The 15,613-nt window shown below is 38.3% G+C and overlaps 1 protein-coding gene across 1 annotated transcript in view; it reads left to right on the forward strand.

The window, feature by feature from the left end:
* The window catches only part of LOC138157377 (contactin-associated protein-like 2), a 2,155,842-nt gene that overhangs the window by 1,087,001 nt on the left and 1,053,228 nt on the right, over nt 1-15,613 (forward strand). Inside the window, exon 10 of the mRNA XM_069082919.1 lies at nt 11,709-11,815. Within this exon, the coding sequence (XP_068939020.1) occupies nt 11,709-11,815 (107 nt within the window). The remainder of the gene's footprint in view (nt 1-11,708; nt 11,816-15,613) is intronic.

The following is a 15,613-nucleotide window of genomic DNA, read 5'->3' on the forward strand; positions in this document are numbered from 1 at the left end:
AAGCCCATGATTCCAACTGCCTTTAGTTCAACAATACCAAAATGGCCCATAAGTATGTCAAACTCTATCTTTTTCCAATAGAACTCACCATATGTCCCCCAAGACCTGTCCCTCCTCCAAACTTCCTTATTTCTATTGAGGTCATTACCATTCTTCCAGGTGTGCAAATGTGGAATCATTTTTTCCTCTCCCTTATATCTCATATGCAATAATTTTCTTGTCAGTGTTACCTTCACAGTATTTTTTTATTAATCCATCTTCTTCTCTATGTATGGTATCTGATGTAATTATGACCTCAGCAATGCTACTTCAACAAACTCTGGGAGAACACTAGTATTAAAGAGATGGATATTTTGTGGCAGCAGACATCTTGAGATCTTGAAAGCACAATTGTTGTTCAATTTTTCAGTCATGTCTGACTCTTCATGACCCCTAGACCACATCATGCCAGTACTGTCCATGAGGTTTCCTATGCAAAGGTACTGGAATGATTTTCCATTTGCTTCTCTAGTGGATTAAGGCAAGCAGATGTTAAGTGACTTGCTCAGGGTCACACAACTAGCAAGTGTCTGAGGCTGAATTTGAACTTAGGTCTTCCTAAATCCAGGCCCAGTGCTCTATTCACTGGGCAACCTAGCTGCCTCCACAAAAGCAAAGTAGAAGTTTCTAAATGCTTTTGAATGTAGCTTTCACATAACTACCTACCTTGATTTGTATATACCACTATATTAGAAAATTACTCTATCAGGGTTACACATTTTAAAGAAGGAAAACTATACCCAAGTAAACATGAAATAATCATAAAAATAAAGTACTTTGCTAAAACATCATTAGAAATTAATAATGAAGATAGGTGTTTATTCAACACCAAGGATATTATGAAACTTTCTGTGTAGTTTTAAAAAAAGAATATTAACTCAAAAGGATTGGGTAGAAATCCTTATTCATATCATCACTAGTAAATTTGTGCTGAAGCCAGCTAGCTTGTGAGAGTAAGTTGTTAAATTTTTGCTGTGAACATGTGTAACTTGGAAAGCATCAAATGCTGCAAATCCAGGCTTTATTTATTGATTGTCCAGAAGAGTTGTCAAATTCAAATAGAAATTGGCCCTAATCAGTACATAAGGATCCCTGCTGCTGCATATTAACTTGGTTTTAAAATGTATTGTTTTCTCTTTTACTGCATTTTATTTATTTTGTTAAATATTTCCCAATTTCTGCTTTAATAAAGTTGGGGCTTCCCTGAGAAGTGGTGAGCACCAGGGGCAACCCATAGGAATGGTGTTTGACAACTATAGTCTAGCCCAGGTGTGAGGAACCTGCAGCCTTGAGGCCACATGTGACCCTCTAGGTCCTCAAGTGAGGCCCTTTGACTGAATCCAGACTTTACAGAACAAATCCCCTTAATAAAAGGATTGGTCCTATAAAACTTGGACTCAGTCAAAAGGCCACACGCAAGGACCTAGAAGGCCACATGTGGCCTCTAGGCTGCAAATTCCCCACCCTAGTCTAGCCCTAAGAAGGTGATAGAGAAAATGTTGATAATGCAGATTAAATTTTAAAATGTGTCTTGCATACATCTTTTTTTTTTTTCTAGGAGAGCTGTTGTTTAACTTTACAAGGACACTTCTGCTTAGTGTCCGTGAACAAGTTATTTAGTCTTTTTCTGCCTCAGTTTCCTCATCTACAAAAGGGGGATAATCATACTTACACGTTATCATTCTCTAAATCATTGTAAGGAAAATGCCTTATGGAACATAATGGGCTATAGAAATGAGAGCTATTATTATTACTGTGGAAAGAGATTCCTGATAGTAAGGAAATGGCATTCAAATAGCATTTCAAATGAATTGCTTGTTTCAATGAACAAAAAGAAATGGGAAAGCTGGGACAAAAGCAAAATCCATATATTTCAGACTGCAAATTATGTTGAGATGACCACTTAAATTTCACATTGAATAACCAGATAGGACTTTACAGATATTTCATCAGTTTCTTAAAAGGATGCTTTACTTTATAATGAGGCAGATACCACCTCATATATTTTCTGTGTGTATCTAAGGATCTGCCATTAATCGAAAGGCAATTCAGAGAACCTTGGCTCTTATTTCTATGGGGCAAGCAGAGAAAATGGAGGAAAGAATGGATGTTTGGTCCTGAGATGGCAGTCATTCAACCTTAGGGTGAAATGAACCTGCCACTATATATTTGCATAGTTATAGTTGCCGCTCTGTGATCAAATCCTGTATAATGCCACACTCAGGCTACAATCCTATTAGAAGAGAAATCATTTGGTAAAATGAAATTTCACAAATCCTTTCAACTTTCAGTTACCTAAAACCTATTAAGAGTAATGAGGACACTCTTGCATAGGATTCTAATTATGTGATACAAGACATAATATCTGCTCAGAGTGAGCTTTTGATAATCCACTGAATAAGAAGGGGCCAGATTTGAGATCAACTCCTTTTTCTTTCAGAACTCTTTTCTTTCATATCTGCCCATCCTTTAAGGACTTGGTTTTTTCAGGGACACCTTTTAGGACTTTGCTCTCTCAGGATGTTAGAGAATGTCAGAGTAGATGTTAATGCTTTTATTCTTTTTGAATTAACATTTCTATTATGTTGTTCCTTCTGGGTTACTAAAGCTCTATGTACCTGTGAATTATAGTGAATTATGATGGGAAGTTTTCTTTTTTTGTTGTTTAATTTGTTTATTTTTAGTTTTCAACTTCCATTTCCACAAGATTTGAGTTACAAATTTTCTCCCTGTCTTTCCCCTACCCCCCACCCCAAAATAGCAATTCTACTGAATACCCCTTCCTCCAACACGCTCTCTCTTATATCCTCCCCCAACCCCCTCTGACTTTCTAGTAGGGCAAGATGGATTTCTATACACCAGTGCCTCTATGTCTTATTTCCCAGTTGCATGTAAAAAATAATATATATTTTTTAACATTTGATTTTAATACTTTGAGTTCCGGATTTTTTCCCTTCTTCCCTCCTCACCCACCCCCACTAGAAAGTCAAGTAATTCAATATGGGTTGTACATGTGTACTTACCCAAATCATCTCCATGGTACTTATATTGTAGAAGACAAACTATATTTCCCTCCATCCTATCCTGTCCCCCACTTGTTCTATTTTCATTTTGGACCCTTTTCAAAAATGTTTGCTCCTAACTACTCTCTCCTCCAATCTGCCCCCCACTCTATCATCCCCCCTCTTATTCCCTATCCTCCTATTTTCCTGTAGGGTAAAATACCCAATTTAGTGTGTATGTTATTCCCTCCTTAAGCCAAACTCAATGCGAATCAGGTTGTCCCATTCCCTTTCACCTTTATGCTCTTCCCCTCCATTGTAACAGTTTTCTCTTGCCTCTTTTATATGAGATAATTTATGCTATTCTGTCTCTCCCTATCTCCTCTCATTATATTCCTCTATCAACTCTTAATTTTATTTTTTAGAAATCATCCCTTCCTATTCAACACATCCTGTGCCCTCTGTCTATGTATACATGAACATACATATGCCCATACTCACATACATATTTATATATGCATACACCCTCCTATACATACATATATGTATGTATATGTATATACACATATACACACATATATTCCCTTCAACTACCTTCATACTGAGAAAAGTCTTGAGTTACAATTATTTTTTTTCCATGTAGGAATGTAAATAGTTCAACTTTAACAAGTTCCTTGTGACTTCTTTTTCCTTTTTACCTTCTCATGTTTCTCTTGCTTCTTGTATTTGAAAGTCAAATTTTCTGTTCAGCTCTGTTTTTTTCATCAAGAATGCTTGAAAATCCTCTATTTCATTGAATGGCTATATTTTCACCTGTAGCATTGTACCCAGTTTTGCTGGGTAGATGATTCTTGGTTTTAGTCCTAGCTCCTTTGACCTCAGGAATATCATATTCCAAGCACTTCAATCCCTTAATGTAGAAGCTGCTAGGTCTTGTGTTATCCTGATTGTGTTTCCACAATCCTCAAATTGTTTCTTCCTGGACGCTTCCAGTATTTTCTCTTTGACCTGGGAACTCTGGAATTTGGCTATAATATTCCTAGGAGTTTTCTTTTTGGGATCTTTTTCAAGAGATGATCAGTGGGGGTGGAGCCAAGATGGCAGAAAGGAAGCAGTAACTTTTCTAAGCTTCTCCATGAATCCTGTCACTAAACTTTATTAAGTGAATCTGAATGGATTTTAGAGTGACAGAATCCATTGGGAGACAGAACGCAGAATCCAGCCCAGAAAAGTGCCCACATAGGTCTGGGCAGGGGGAGCTCGGCTGCACCAGGGGGATTAGAGAGCAGACTACAGCAGAGTTAGAAGGAGCCTCAGCCAGCAGACTCACCCACCCCAAGGTATTCACAGCTGTCTCACCAGTGGATGGGATCATCAGTCAGAGCTGGGTAAGAAAAATCACAGGACCCACAGCAGGGTCTGCAGCTTCTCCTGGGGCTATCAGCCCACAGCTTGGAAATTTAAAAATCATCTACCTGAATTTCCAGAAGCCAAGATGGCAAAGTAAACCCTAGCTGCTCTGATTCCCCTCCCTAACCCAGAAAACCCAGAGATAAATGCCCCACCCAGAGTAAAATCCTGAAATAATGAAATCCCTCAGGCTTAGGAGTAACTGATAAAGGGTGTAACTGAGGCAGTAAGGAGTCTGAAGTGAAGGGTGGAACAGGTCCCAACAAGCACCACCCCAGCAGGAGATCTAAAAGCCCAGGGTGGTGGAGACAGCAAGCACTAACAACACAAGCCCAGGTGGGCCTTAGCACCACCAGGGCAATCTACAGACACCAGCTCTGATGGCTGCCAGCTGCTGAGCCTGCCTTAGCTGTAGCCCAGGGGCATAGAGGTTGAAATCTGAAGTGGCCTTACCACCCCTCCCCCACAGATTAGTCCGTGAGCCTCAGGGTAACTCAGGGGAAACACTAAGAGTCCTGTCCTTGGCCTCAATCTAGACACCTAGAGGCTACAGCACACAAAGTCAACAGCCAGGCACCTAGCTCCCAGACTGAGAAGCTTAGGTCAGAGTCCTCTGTACCCCAAGAGCAGAAATACACTTTAAAGGTCAGAAAATAGGTAATTACAATGGGCTCTAAGTAACTTGCAAAGGCAAGACCAAAGACAATTGAATCCTATTATTGTGAATGAGAAGAATCACTTTTAGGAGACACCATGGACTCTGTATCCACACTAGAAACCAAAAAAGGAAATATGAACTGGTATGAAGCCCAAAAATCATTCTTGGAGGAGCTCAAGAAAGATTTTAAAAGCCAAATGAGAGAGGTAGAAGATAAATTTAAATCTACAGTGACCAAATTGGAAAAAAATCTCACTGAAGAAAACAAATCCTTAAAAATAAAAAATTTGTGAACTGGGACAGGATGTTCAAAATCTAACTGGCATAGCTATACCAGATTTTAATCTGTATTATGAAGTAGCAGTCATCAGAACTACTTGGTATTGGCTGAGGAATAGAGCAGTGGATAAATGAAATAGATTGGGTAAACGAGTCAGTAGTCAATGACTATAGTAATCTACTGTTTGATAAACCCAAAGACCCCAGTTTTGGGGATAAGAACTCATTAATTGCCAAAAACTGCTGAGAAAACTGGAATATAGTATGGCAGAAACTGGGCATAGACCATTATCTAACACCATATACCAAAATCAAGTCTAAATGTGTGCATGATCTAAGTATAAAGGATGATACTTAAGCAATCTTGGAAAGCAAGGAATAGTTTACCTGTCAGATTTATGGAGAGGGGAAGACTGTATGACCAAACAAGAAATAGAGAGCATTATAAAATGCAAAATGGATAATTTTGATTACATTGAATTGAAAAGCTTCTGTATAAACAAAGACAATGTAACCAAGATTAGGGGGGAAGTGGAAAATTGGGAAAGAATTTTTACAAGCAATGTCTCTGATAAAGGCCTCATTTCTAAAATATACAGAGAATTGAGTCAAATCTATGAGAATACAAGTCATTCCTCAATTGATAAATGGTCAAAGGATATGAACAGGCAGTTTTCAGATGAGGAAATTAAAGATATCTATAAGCATATGCAAAAATGCTCTAAATCACTATTGATTAGAGAAATACAAATTAAAACAACTCTGAGGTACCACATCTCACCAGTCACATTGGCTAAGATGACAAAACAGGAAAATGACAAATAATGGAGAGGATGCAGAAAAATTGGAACACTAATGCATTGTTGGTGGAATAGTGAACTGATTCAACCATTCTGGAGAGCAATCTGGAACTATACCCAAAGGGCTATAAATAATTGCATACCCTTTGACCCAGTAGTACCACTTTTAGAGTTGTATCCCAAAGAGTTCATAGAAGTGAGAGGAAGACCCATATGTACAAAAATATTTATAGTAGCTCTTTTTGTGGTGGCAAAGAATTGGATATTAAGAGGATGCCTCTCAATTGGGGAATGACTAAACAAGTGGTTGTATATGAATGTAATTGAATACTATTGTCCTATAAGAAATGAGGAGCTAGGGGCAGCCAGGTGGCGCAGTGAGTAAGAGCACTGCCCCCAGTGTCAGGAGACCCGGGGTCGGTTCCAGCCTCAGATACTTGGCTCCCACACAAAAAATAACTGACCATATAACCCTGAGCAAGTTACTTAACCCCAATTGCTTTAAAAAAAAATGAGGAGCAGATAGACTTCATATTTACCTGGAGAGGCTTATATGAACTAATGCTGAGTGAGAAGAGCAGAATTAGAAGAAATCTCTACATATTTACAGACACAACATATATGTGATGACCAACTTTGATAGACTGGACTCTTCTCAGCAATGCAGGGTTATGAGACAGCTCTAAAAGACTCATGATGGAAAGAGATGTCTACCTTCAGAAAAAGAACTAGGAAGAACAGAGCCTGAATGCAGATTGAAGCAAATTACCTGCTTTTTTCTTTTTCTTATTTTGTTTTCTTTTCCCCATTGTTCATTCCATCTATTCATTCCATCTGTTACAATCCTTCTTTGTAACCTGACTAATGTCCAATGTGTAAATATTTGCAGATCCTATACCACCCACCCCCCAAAAAATTTCAAGTTAAGATTAATTATGAAGCAAATAATAGTTTTCCTTGAGCCAGGGCTTTTTGTAAGAATCACACACCAGTGGAAAATAAGAACTCAGGAGAACATAAAAATGTAAACAGTTGGTGCATGGAGAGGTAGGAGAGGAGCATTTATGCTGCTGCTCCAAATGGCCCAGTGTGGTTAAGATCCTGCCTGTACTCTGCTGATCCACAGATTTTCTAGAAAATCTGCTTTATCTTTCAGAATGAAAACAGCATTGAATATCAAATCATTTGGGAAAGTGATCTGTATTTCTTACAGTAAAACAAGCATTTCTTCTAAGAGGACTTCAATTTATTTGGTGTGATTTCCAACTCTTGTACTAACATGACAGAGAGGGGTTTTTTGTGCCTGTAAGGTATATTGCTGTTCAGAGTGAGTTTAATTTGTATTTTATTTTCTGAAATCATTTTAATTTGGTTGGTAGGAGGTCCTAATCTTTTTTTAATATGATGATACAAAATCAGAGGTTGTAAATTGCATTTTTCGCCCAGTTTATTTGAAAGCAAAAATGTATTTTACCATTAATGAGAGAGCTAGTGCTGAGCAGAAGGATAATGGAAATTAGAAAGAGAAAACATTTTAAGAAAAAGGAGTGGAACATTTGCAAGTAAAATGTGAAAATTCACATTCAGATTTTCACATTTTGAGAAATCTTTGAAATTCTGTAAACCACTTATGCCAATGTCCCAAATGCTGTATAATATCAATAATTCATACTCTTGTGATGTTTTAAGGTTTACAATGGGTTTTCCTCCAATTAACCCTGAGAAGTAATATAAAGTATACTAGAAAGTATCCCATTATTTTTCATTTTAAAATGTGATTTGTTATATGGCATGGTTCTCTGACAGGGGGTAGGGAAGAGAATAGTGAAAGAAATTCTGATGGCATGAAAAAAATATAATAAAAAAGTTTTTAAAGAAAATACCTCATCTTCCTCACTTGATGATTATGTATGCCCCAAGTTGTTTGATTTTAATACATAATGTAAAAGGCCACACTATACAGTCTCTACACAGCTGATCTCAGAGTCAAGAAGAATTGGGCTGAAGTGCCATCTCTGATACATACTATCTGTGTGAGCCTGGATAAGTCACTCGATCTCTAAATACTCTAGGAATCACTCCACAGCCATGAATTATAGCTCTAGTACTAACTAACCTAGTTAGAAAAGGGAATTTCTTCACTGGGGCTACTTATAACTTTGAAATTATAGGTATAGTCAAAAAAAAAAGAAAAGAAAACAAAAAACATACATACCTTGTATGCTCTTGATTATAGATATGTATGTGGTTATTCTGTGGATTTCCTTTACTGAATTCCAATTCCCTTTGATTTCATTGGTGGAAGGGTTTGACTGTGTGGAAATCCCTTTCACAGGTTCAGATCAGTATTTCATCTGTAACTTAGGGAGGTCCCTGGGGCTGATTAGGTGACTTGCCCAGGTTCACACAGCCTTTAGGTAACAAAAGTAGGACTTGAGTCAAGGCTTTCTGACTCCGTCTCCTGTTCTTTCTATTCTATCTTTCTATGTCTCTCATGCTAATACTATCTGACTTAATTAGGGTTAGCTAAATTAATTTCCTAAAACATTAGGAAGAGAAAACTTCTGGGTTGTTTTTTAATACATAAAGCATTACAAAGCCATCCATTTTTTGTTTTTTGTTAAGAATCAGTATCACAAAGCATGCATTAATGAATATGGAACATCAAAGCCCTGGCAGAGTGATTCTTTTCCATGGAGATCTAGGCTAGGACTACCTAAAATAAATTAGTCATGCTTTCATTTATCCTAAAGGCCTAAATGCTTACCTGCTCTGCTTTCTTCTCAATAAACAACAGACAAACTGTTTCCTACATTAGATCCCTTAGGACAGGACTAAGTCTCATTGTCAAACCTGTTCCTAGCAAGATAGAGCTCACCTGTGAGATTTTTATATTTCTCCTAGTGTCAGTTTGATGCCATCTTACAACTACTTTTACTCCAGCTCTCTGGCTTCCTGCAAATGCACCACAAGACACATGGTGATGGATGGGATATTAATTAAACAATATATACTTATTAAACACTTACTATGTGCCAGATACTGTGCTAAGCACTAGCAATAAAAAAGAGACAAAAAACAGCCCCTGAACTCAAGGAGCTTATGAAGCATTAGCATTACTGATCTGTTGGATTTGGAGTGAAAGGACCTGCCTTCTAACTCTGGGTCTCCCACTTCTGTTTGTGTGGCAAACTTTACCTATATGGGCTTCATTTTTCACCTCTCATTTCATATTGCTCCCCTTCACTCACACGCTGGTCTCTCAGCATTCCTTCTCATATGTCCTAGCCTTTGCATTTGTACAATTAACCCCTCACTTCTGTGATGCATTCCCTCTATGTTCTTCACCCTTGTAGATTCCCCAACTTCCTTCAAAGTAAAGCTGAGACATCACCAGGCACACATGGCATTTACTGATTCCCCTCCACCTTCCCCCAGTCATTAATGTTCTCTTCTGGAAAACAACTTCTTTTTGGCTTTGCATCAGTTCTCTACTTTTACACATATTAAAGCACATCATTAATCAGTTTTAAAATGTAAGCCCTTTGGGGGTAGAGCCTTCAATTTTATCTCTTCTATTTTTCATGTCTAGCATAATACATGGCACATAGCAGATATGTAAAGCATGACAAAGGTATGCTTTTCTTTTTTAAGAATCTGCATTAGAGCATATCTAATGTTTATTCTTGAGCAGAATTGAAGGTGTTATACCAGATGAGCTCCAAGGTCTCTTCCACTTCTAAATTCTGTCGTTGTACCCTGCTCCACAAACAGCTCTGGCTATATGCCTTTGTACCTTTGCTTATTGCAGTTCCCAGTGTCCAGAATGCTGCCTCTTCTCCCACTACCTGGTTCGGTCTTACTCATCTTTCAAAGTCTCCAAGCAAACGCTACTGGTTCCAGAAAGTTTTCCATGATCTACCAATCCTATGTGATGTGTCCCTTCTACAATTTCCTTTGACATTTGTATCCATCTTACACTTTGACATATTCTGCCTTGCTGATATGTGGTGACATAGTTGAGGCTTCATCTACCCTACCAGGTATAATGCCATGCACGAGCAGCTTTCCAGAATGCTACTGTGAACAGCTTTTAAGGTTCTGATTACACAGTATAGTGAACACCCTATTTATTCCATAACAAATCAAAGCAAAACATTCAGAGAAAATCAAGGTACAACATTCACAATATTACAACTTATCATAGAAAATCACAATGTAGTATTCACAACAGCTTATCATTAAAATGGCCACATAGTTTCCACTATAGTGGCCACAAAGTTTTGAACAAAGAACAATCATCTTAAAGTACAATAGCCAAAGTCTTGCACTCATGGGGCATACTAAATTAACTCAACCAGTCACTTATACAACAATCAATTGCTAAGTGTCATTAATCACTAAGTATAATAATTAGAAAATGGACAAACCCTCCACCCCTAGGTCACTAGTAAACTACAGTTTCATCATTACTCAGTACCCAGTCAGAGGTCTTTTCATCTTGACTTGGCGCCAGTTCTCACATTCCCTGGGATCCCCTTCCATGATGCCAGATTCTACCTGGACTCACCAGACTGTCACCTGGGTTCAGTGGTAGACAGATCCCAGTTCCTTGTCCAGCTCTCTGGGGAGTAGAATGTATCACATAGGGTATAAGGGATTTGCCCAGGATCACATGGGCAGTAAGGATGAAAGGTGGTATTTAAATCTAAGTATCCCTGACTCCAAACTTCATTCTCTATCTATTCTGATACTCTGCTTTTGCATGAAGGTAATTCTTAATAAATATTTGTTGAACAAATTAATGAAAAAAAAATCACTTTCTAAAGTTTACAGGTGAACTTCCTTCCCCTGTCTCCATCTCTGTTGAATGGGTTCAGAAAATGATGGGTTACAAAAGAGGAAAGAGGTGGTAAAGAAAAGAACATAGACTTGTCAAAAATAAGTTACGGCTTCTGTACAGTTTTGTCAAGGAGTATCTGATACATGATATCACTCCAACAACTTCCACTGGTTGACATGCTTCTAGTGGCCTCCATTAACTGGTAGGTTTATAATGGTTTTAATAAGGTAAGAATAGCATCAATACTCTTGATACAGCCTGCATTATAGAAAGCAGCTTGCTATGACTAGCTTAGTCATACTGTAGAACATGCCATAGACATGCAAGGCAGCTTATCTCCATCTTCCTCCTGGGATAATGACAGAGCAAGTATCTTCCTTTGTATAAAGGCAAGAATAAATTTCAACCTCTGATATGCAAATGAATCTTCTAACAGTTTGTTAATTTCTGCTGTTTGCTCAAAATTGGGAAACACCAGACCTGTGATACATCATCTTTTGTACAGTTGGCACCTTCCATCATGAATCATATTAATCTGCTTAAACTAACAAGGATTAATTGCTTCAGTAAGGCAAACTGGCATTGAAATGATATATTGCCCAGGCAGCTTGGAAGTTGGCCATTCATAAATCTTGTTTGTTGGTTGGTTCATTTCTGTTTGTCTCTTGTTCTGACAGATGTGTGCCCAATCACTGTGAGCATGGTGGTAAATGCTCTCAAACCTGGGACAGCTTCAAGTGCACTTGTGATGGGACAGGATACAGCGGGGCCACCTGCCATAACTGTAAGTGCCAATTTATCTCACTTTACATTTGTAATTACATAAGAATTCTATGTTTTTTGTTTGTTTTTTTGCCACTCCTAAAAAAGCCTAGAAAACTAAGCCTGGATAAGCCATGAACTAGAAAATTAGCTACTGAATGAAGGATTTTGCTATAGGTCTTACACAAAGTAACACCTGAGTTTTCAAAATACACTTGCAAAGCTGAATGACAGAAAGAGGACAAAATAATCCCTATATTTAATGGATGCATTGTTTAGTTTACACTGGTCTTGGCAGAAGTACTTGATATTGAGAACAATTGACAATATTGACCCTACTCATGGTTTGGACACTGGTGGTGATGTTATAATGGGCATGATGTAACTAATAATTCTTAAGTGTAAACATCTATAGGTCCAGAAACTCACTGTGTTTGGTGCAGTATCAAAGGACCTTGAAGGCACATAGTAAGTTAAAGAACAGCAAACAGAAAGTGACCTGTCCTAATAGAGGCTACATAATGAATCTCTTGAGATCCATTGAGTTATCATGCCAAGCCCAGATCTATGACTTACTATCTATGTAAATGGTAGCTTGGTTATTCAATTGAAGGTGTAATAAATGTTTTTTTCATGATGGTTCCCTTTCCTGAAATACAGGGTAATAGTAAATGTGCATTTTGATGAATATAACAGGTAGAAAAGTAGAGTTATTTTGAGATTAACAGTAAAAATGAACAAATTTTACCTAGGAAGTCTGATGAGTAGGCCAGGGGGAGCTTTAATTGTAGCCAAGAGAAAAGATTCCAACTGCTGAATATTCATTTTTATAGCTTTCTGGTGCTCACAAAAGCAGAATTATATTTTGAGGCAGTAGGAACTGATCTTTGTAAGCTTCATTCAGCACCTTCTGGTAATATGGCATTAACTATAAAAGATACATATAGAGATAGCATATCAAAGAAAAAGACCAATTTGGAAAGACTTGTTTTTGTGTTATTGGGGTTTTTTTTAAGTTATAGTTTTATCTTGGGTTTGGTTTTCAGTGGGAATTAAAATTTCATTGTTGTGGGGAAGTTTAAGGTGAGGAAATTTCTTTAATCAATTTAGAGTGACACCGGTTCTGAAATTTCTAACCTTTGAGAGTTACTAGCAAACTTAGAAATGAAGCATGTTGCCTAGAATCACATATCCAGTTTATGTCAGAAGCTAAACATGAGCTCAAGTTGTTCTAACTCTGAGTCTAGTCCAGGGAACTGAGTCTGGCTAACAAGACTGTGAACAATTGATTTCCCCTTATTCTCCTTGATAAACTCACAGAATAAGAAGAAAGTGAGAAAGGAAATAAAGTGTTGATTAAATTACAAAAATGTACAAAGAAAGTGACAGGGGCACTGAAATATTGAGATCTTAAGGTATAGAGAAGTGTTTAGATCAGAGGTGGGGAACCTGCAGCCTCCAGGCCACATGTTGCCCTCTAGGTCCTCAAGTGTGTCACCCTCTAGGCCCTCAAGTGTGACTCTGACAACATTCAAAGCACAGGTAGAAGGAATTATTCTGTAAAACATGGACTGAGTCAAAAGGCCCAAACCAAGGACCTAGAAGGCTATGTGTGGCATTGAGGCCACAGGTTCCCAAGCCTTCATGAGGGTCCTTCAATCAAACTTGATAGCATGATAGGAATGATTAGTCATTGGGTGTTCTTTACAAACCAAGACAGTCTGAAGAATTCTGCGAAGATGGTGGAGTAGATCAGAAAATTCCAAGCTCTCAAGATTTTCCCTCACAAAAGAGTTAAAATAGAACCTTAGAAAGGGTGGGTGGAGATAAATAAGAATAGGTGTACAACTTGGGTCTTCCTGGGACAATTTGAGAAGATCTAAAGAAAAATCCCAGGACAAGTTTTGGTCCCTGTGAAGAGTAAACACCTCCAGCCTAGGATCTGCTTTAACAGCAAGTGACAAATTAAAAAGACAGAAAAAATTTAAAAATACAAAAAAAAAAAGAAATAAGAAGAAAACAACAAGAAGAAGCCCTAGGACTAACTATTTTGAGAGTTGCATTGGCCCCAACCACAGAAACTTTTACCCCAGGATAGTGAGGGAAGTTGGGCATTTGAGGCTGGGAAGATTGAGAGAACCATTGCTGATAAGGAGCACCAGACCCACTTGTGCTGCGAAGATTGGCAGGGGCAAGAAAGAACCAGCGCAGGCTGGTGAGTGCAGAAGCAGTGGGGCATACCCTGGCTGTGAGCACTTACAGGAGGTTGGAGGTTTGGCTTTGGTTCCAGGTTAGAGGGGAGAATTGAAGATCTAGGGCAAGAGGTACCATTTCCCATACCCCAGGGCTAGAGGTAATTACAAAAATTAAGCTATTGCCACAAAAAAAAAAATACATAGGCAAAAAGGAGAAAGACGCCAACCATAGGAAGCTGTTACTTGAATGGAGATGAGTGGCATACATCTTCAGAGGAGGATATTGAAGGAAAAAGCCCTGCTAAGAGTAACATCAAATGTTACATGAAAAAGCATCAGGGAGGCTAGGTGGCATAGTGAATCTACATAGTGATTCACCGGCCCTAAAGTCAGGAGGACCTGAGTTCAGATGTGGTCTCAGACACTTAGTACTTAGTAGCCATGTGACCTTGGACAAGTCACTTAACCCCAATTGCCTTGCCATCCCCCCTTCAAAAAAAAAAGCAAAAACAAAAATCATCAAACCTGCCTAAAAAGAATTCATACAAGATCTTTAAAAAGACTTTATAATTAAATGACAGAGATGAAGAAAAAACTAAAATGAATAATCAAACAAATAAATAAGTAAGAATAGTCCAAGAAAAACAAGAAGGTTATAAACCAGCTCTTCTATTTGAGAATGGAGATAGCTTTGGAAGTAGAAGCCAGGAATTAAGAAGAAAACACTTCATGCTCTTTGGCTGGGACACAGGAGATTTCTCTGAAGTTCTCTTTCATTGACAATAGTGTCTTGAAGAAAAGCTACTCACCCACAGGGTGAGGGCCCAGGGAAGACCCAGGTTAATACGTTGCAACCAATGTTTAGAAAGAATAGATCGGGCAACTGGGAAACAAGATGCTGAGAGGAGCAGACACAGGCCGCAAACTGCTCAGTAGAGATGTGTCCCAGGGGGAGAAACTTGAAGATTCCACAGGAAGAGAAAGGGCATTGAGTCCCTACAGCATCAAGAGGTGGGATTTCCCTTAGTCAGACATATCCCTTGTATGAGTGTCTCTCTGGTAGTGTTCCCTACACATGTGCCTACTCTTCCTGCTGATGCTGCATGAATTTGTGGGAGAATATGCCTCATGTTCATGGGGTATATGGCTGACAGCTAGTATTCCTAAAATAACATCTCAGCAAATATCATTTCTTTGAGCTAACTGTACCTACTGGGTGGCTATTAAAGGTAAATACACTGATGGGATTTCATGAAGTATAATTTTTGAGAATGTGGGCCCACTAAGTATTTTGAACCTGGGATACTTGTTCTGCAAGGCACCTAACCTGTACATCAGGGATGCAGGTAGCCCAGTGGGGAGGGCAATACATATGAAACCCTAATGTCTATAAAGATATGATTTCCAGGGAATAATTTAAGCATGAGGAGAAGCTAAACGAAAATGTTTTGTCCAAGTCTATAAAGTATGATGCTATAATTATCTGTAAATGGAAATATGTGCTATCTACACAAGATAGCCCACTAATATGCCCATGACTGTTTTGAGATAGAGAGACATAGAGATAGATAGATAGATAGATAGATAGATAGATAGATAGATAGATAGATAGATAGATAGATAGA

Source organism: Petaurus breviceps, unplaced genomic scaffold (genome assembly GCF_028583685.1).
Source record: "Petaurus breviceps papuanus isolate PSGF00001 unplaced genomic scaffold, PetGlider_PUasm1.0 112, whole genome shotgun sequence".
NCBI classification, from domain to species: domain Eukaryota; kingdom Metazoa; phylum Chordata; class Mammalia; order Diprotodontia; family Petauridae; genus Petaurus; species Petaurus breviceps.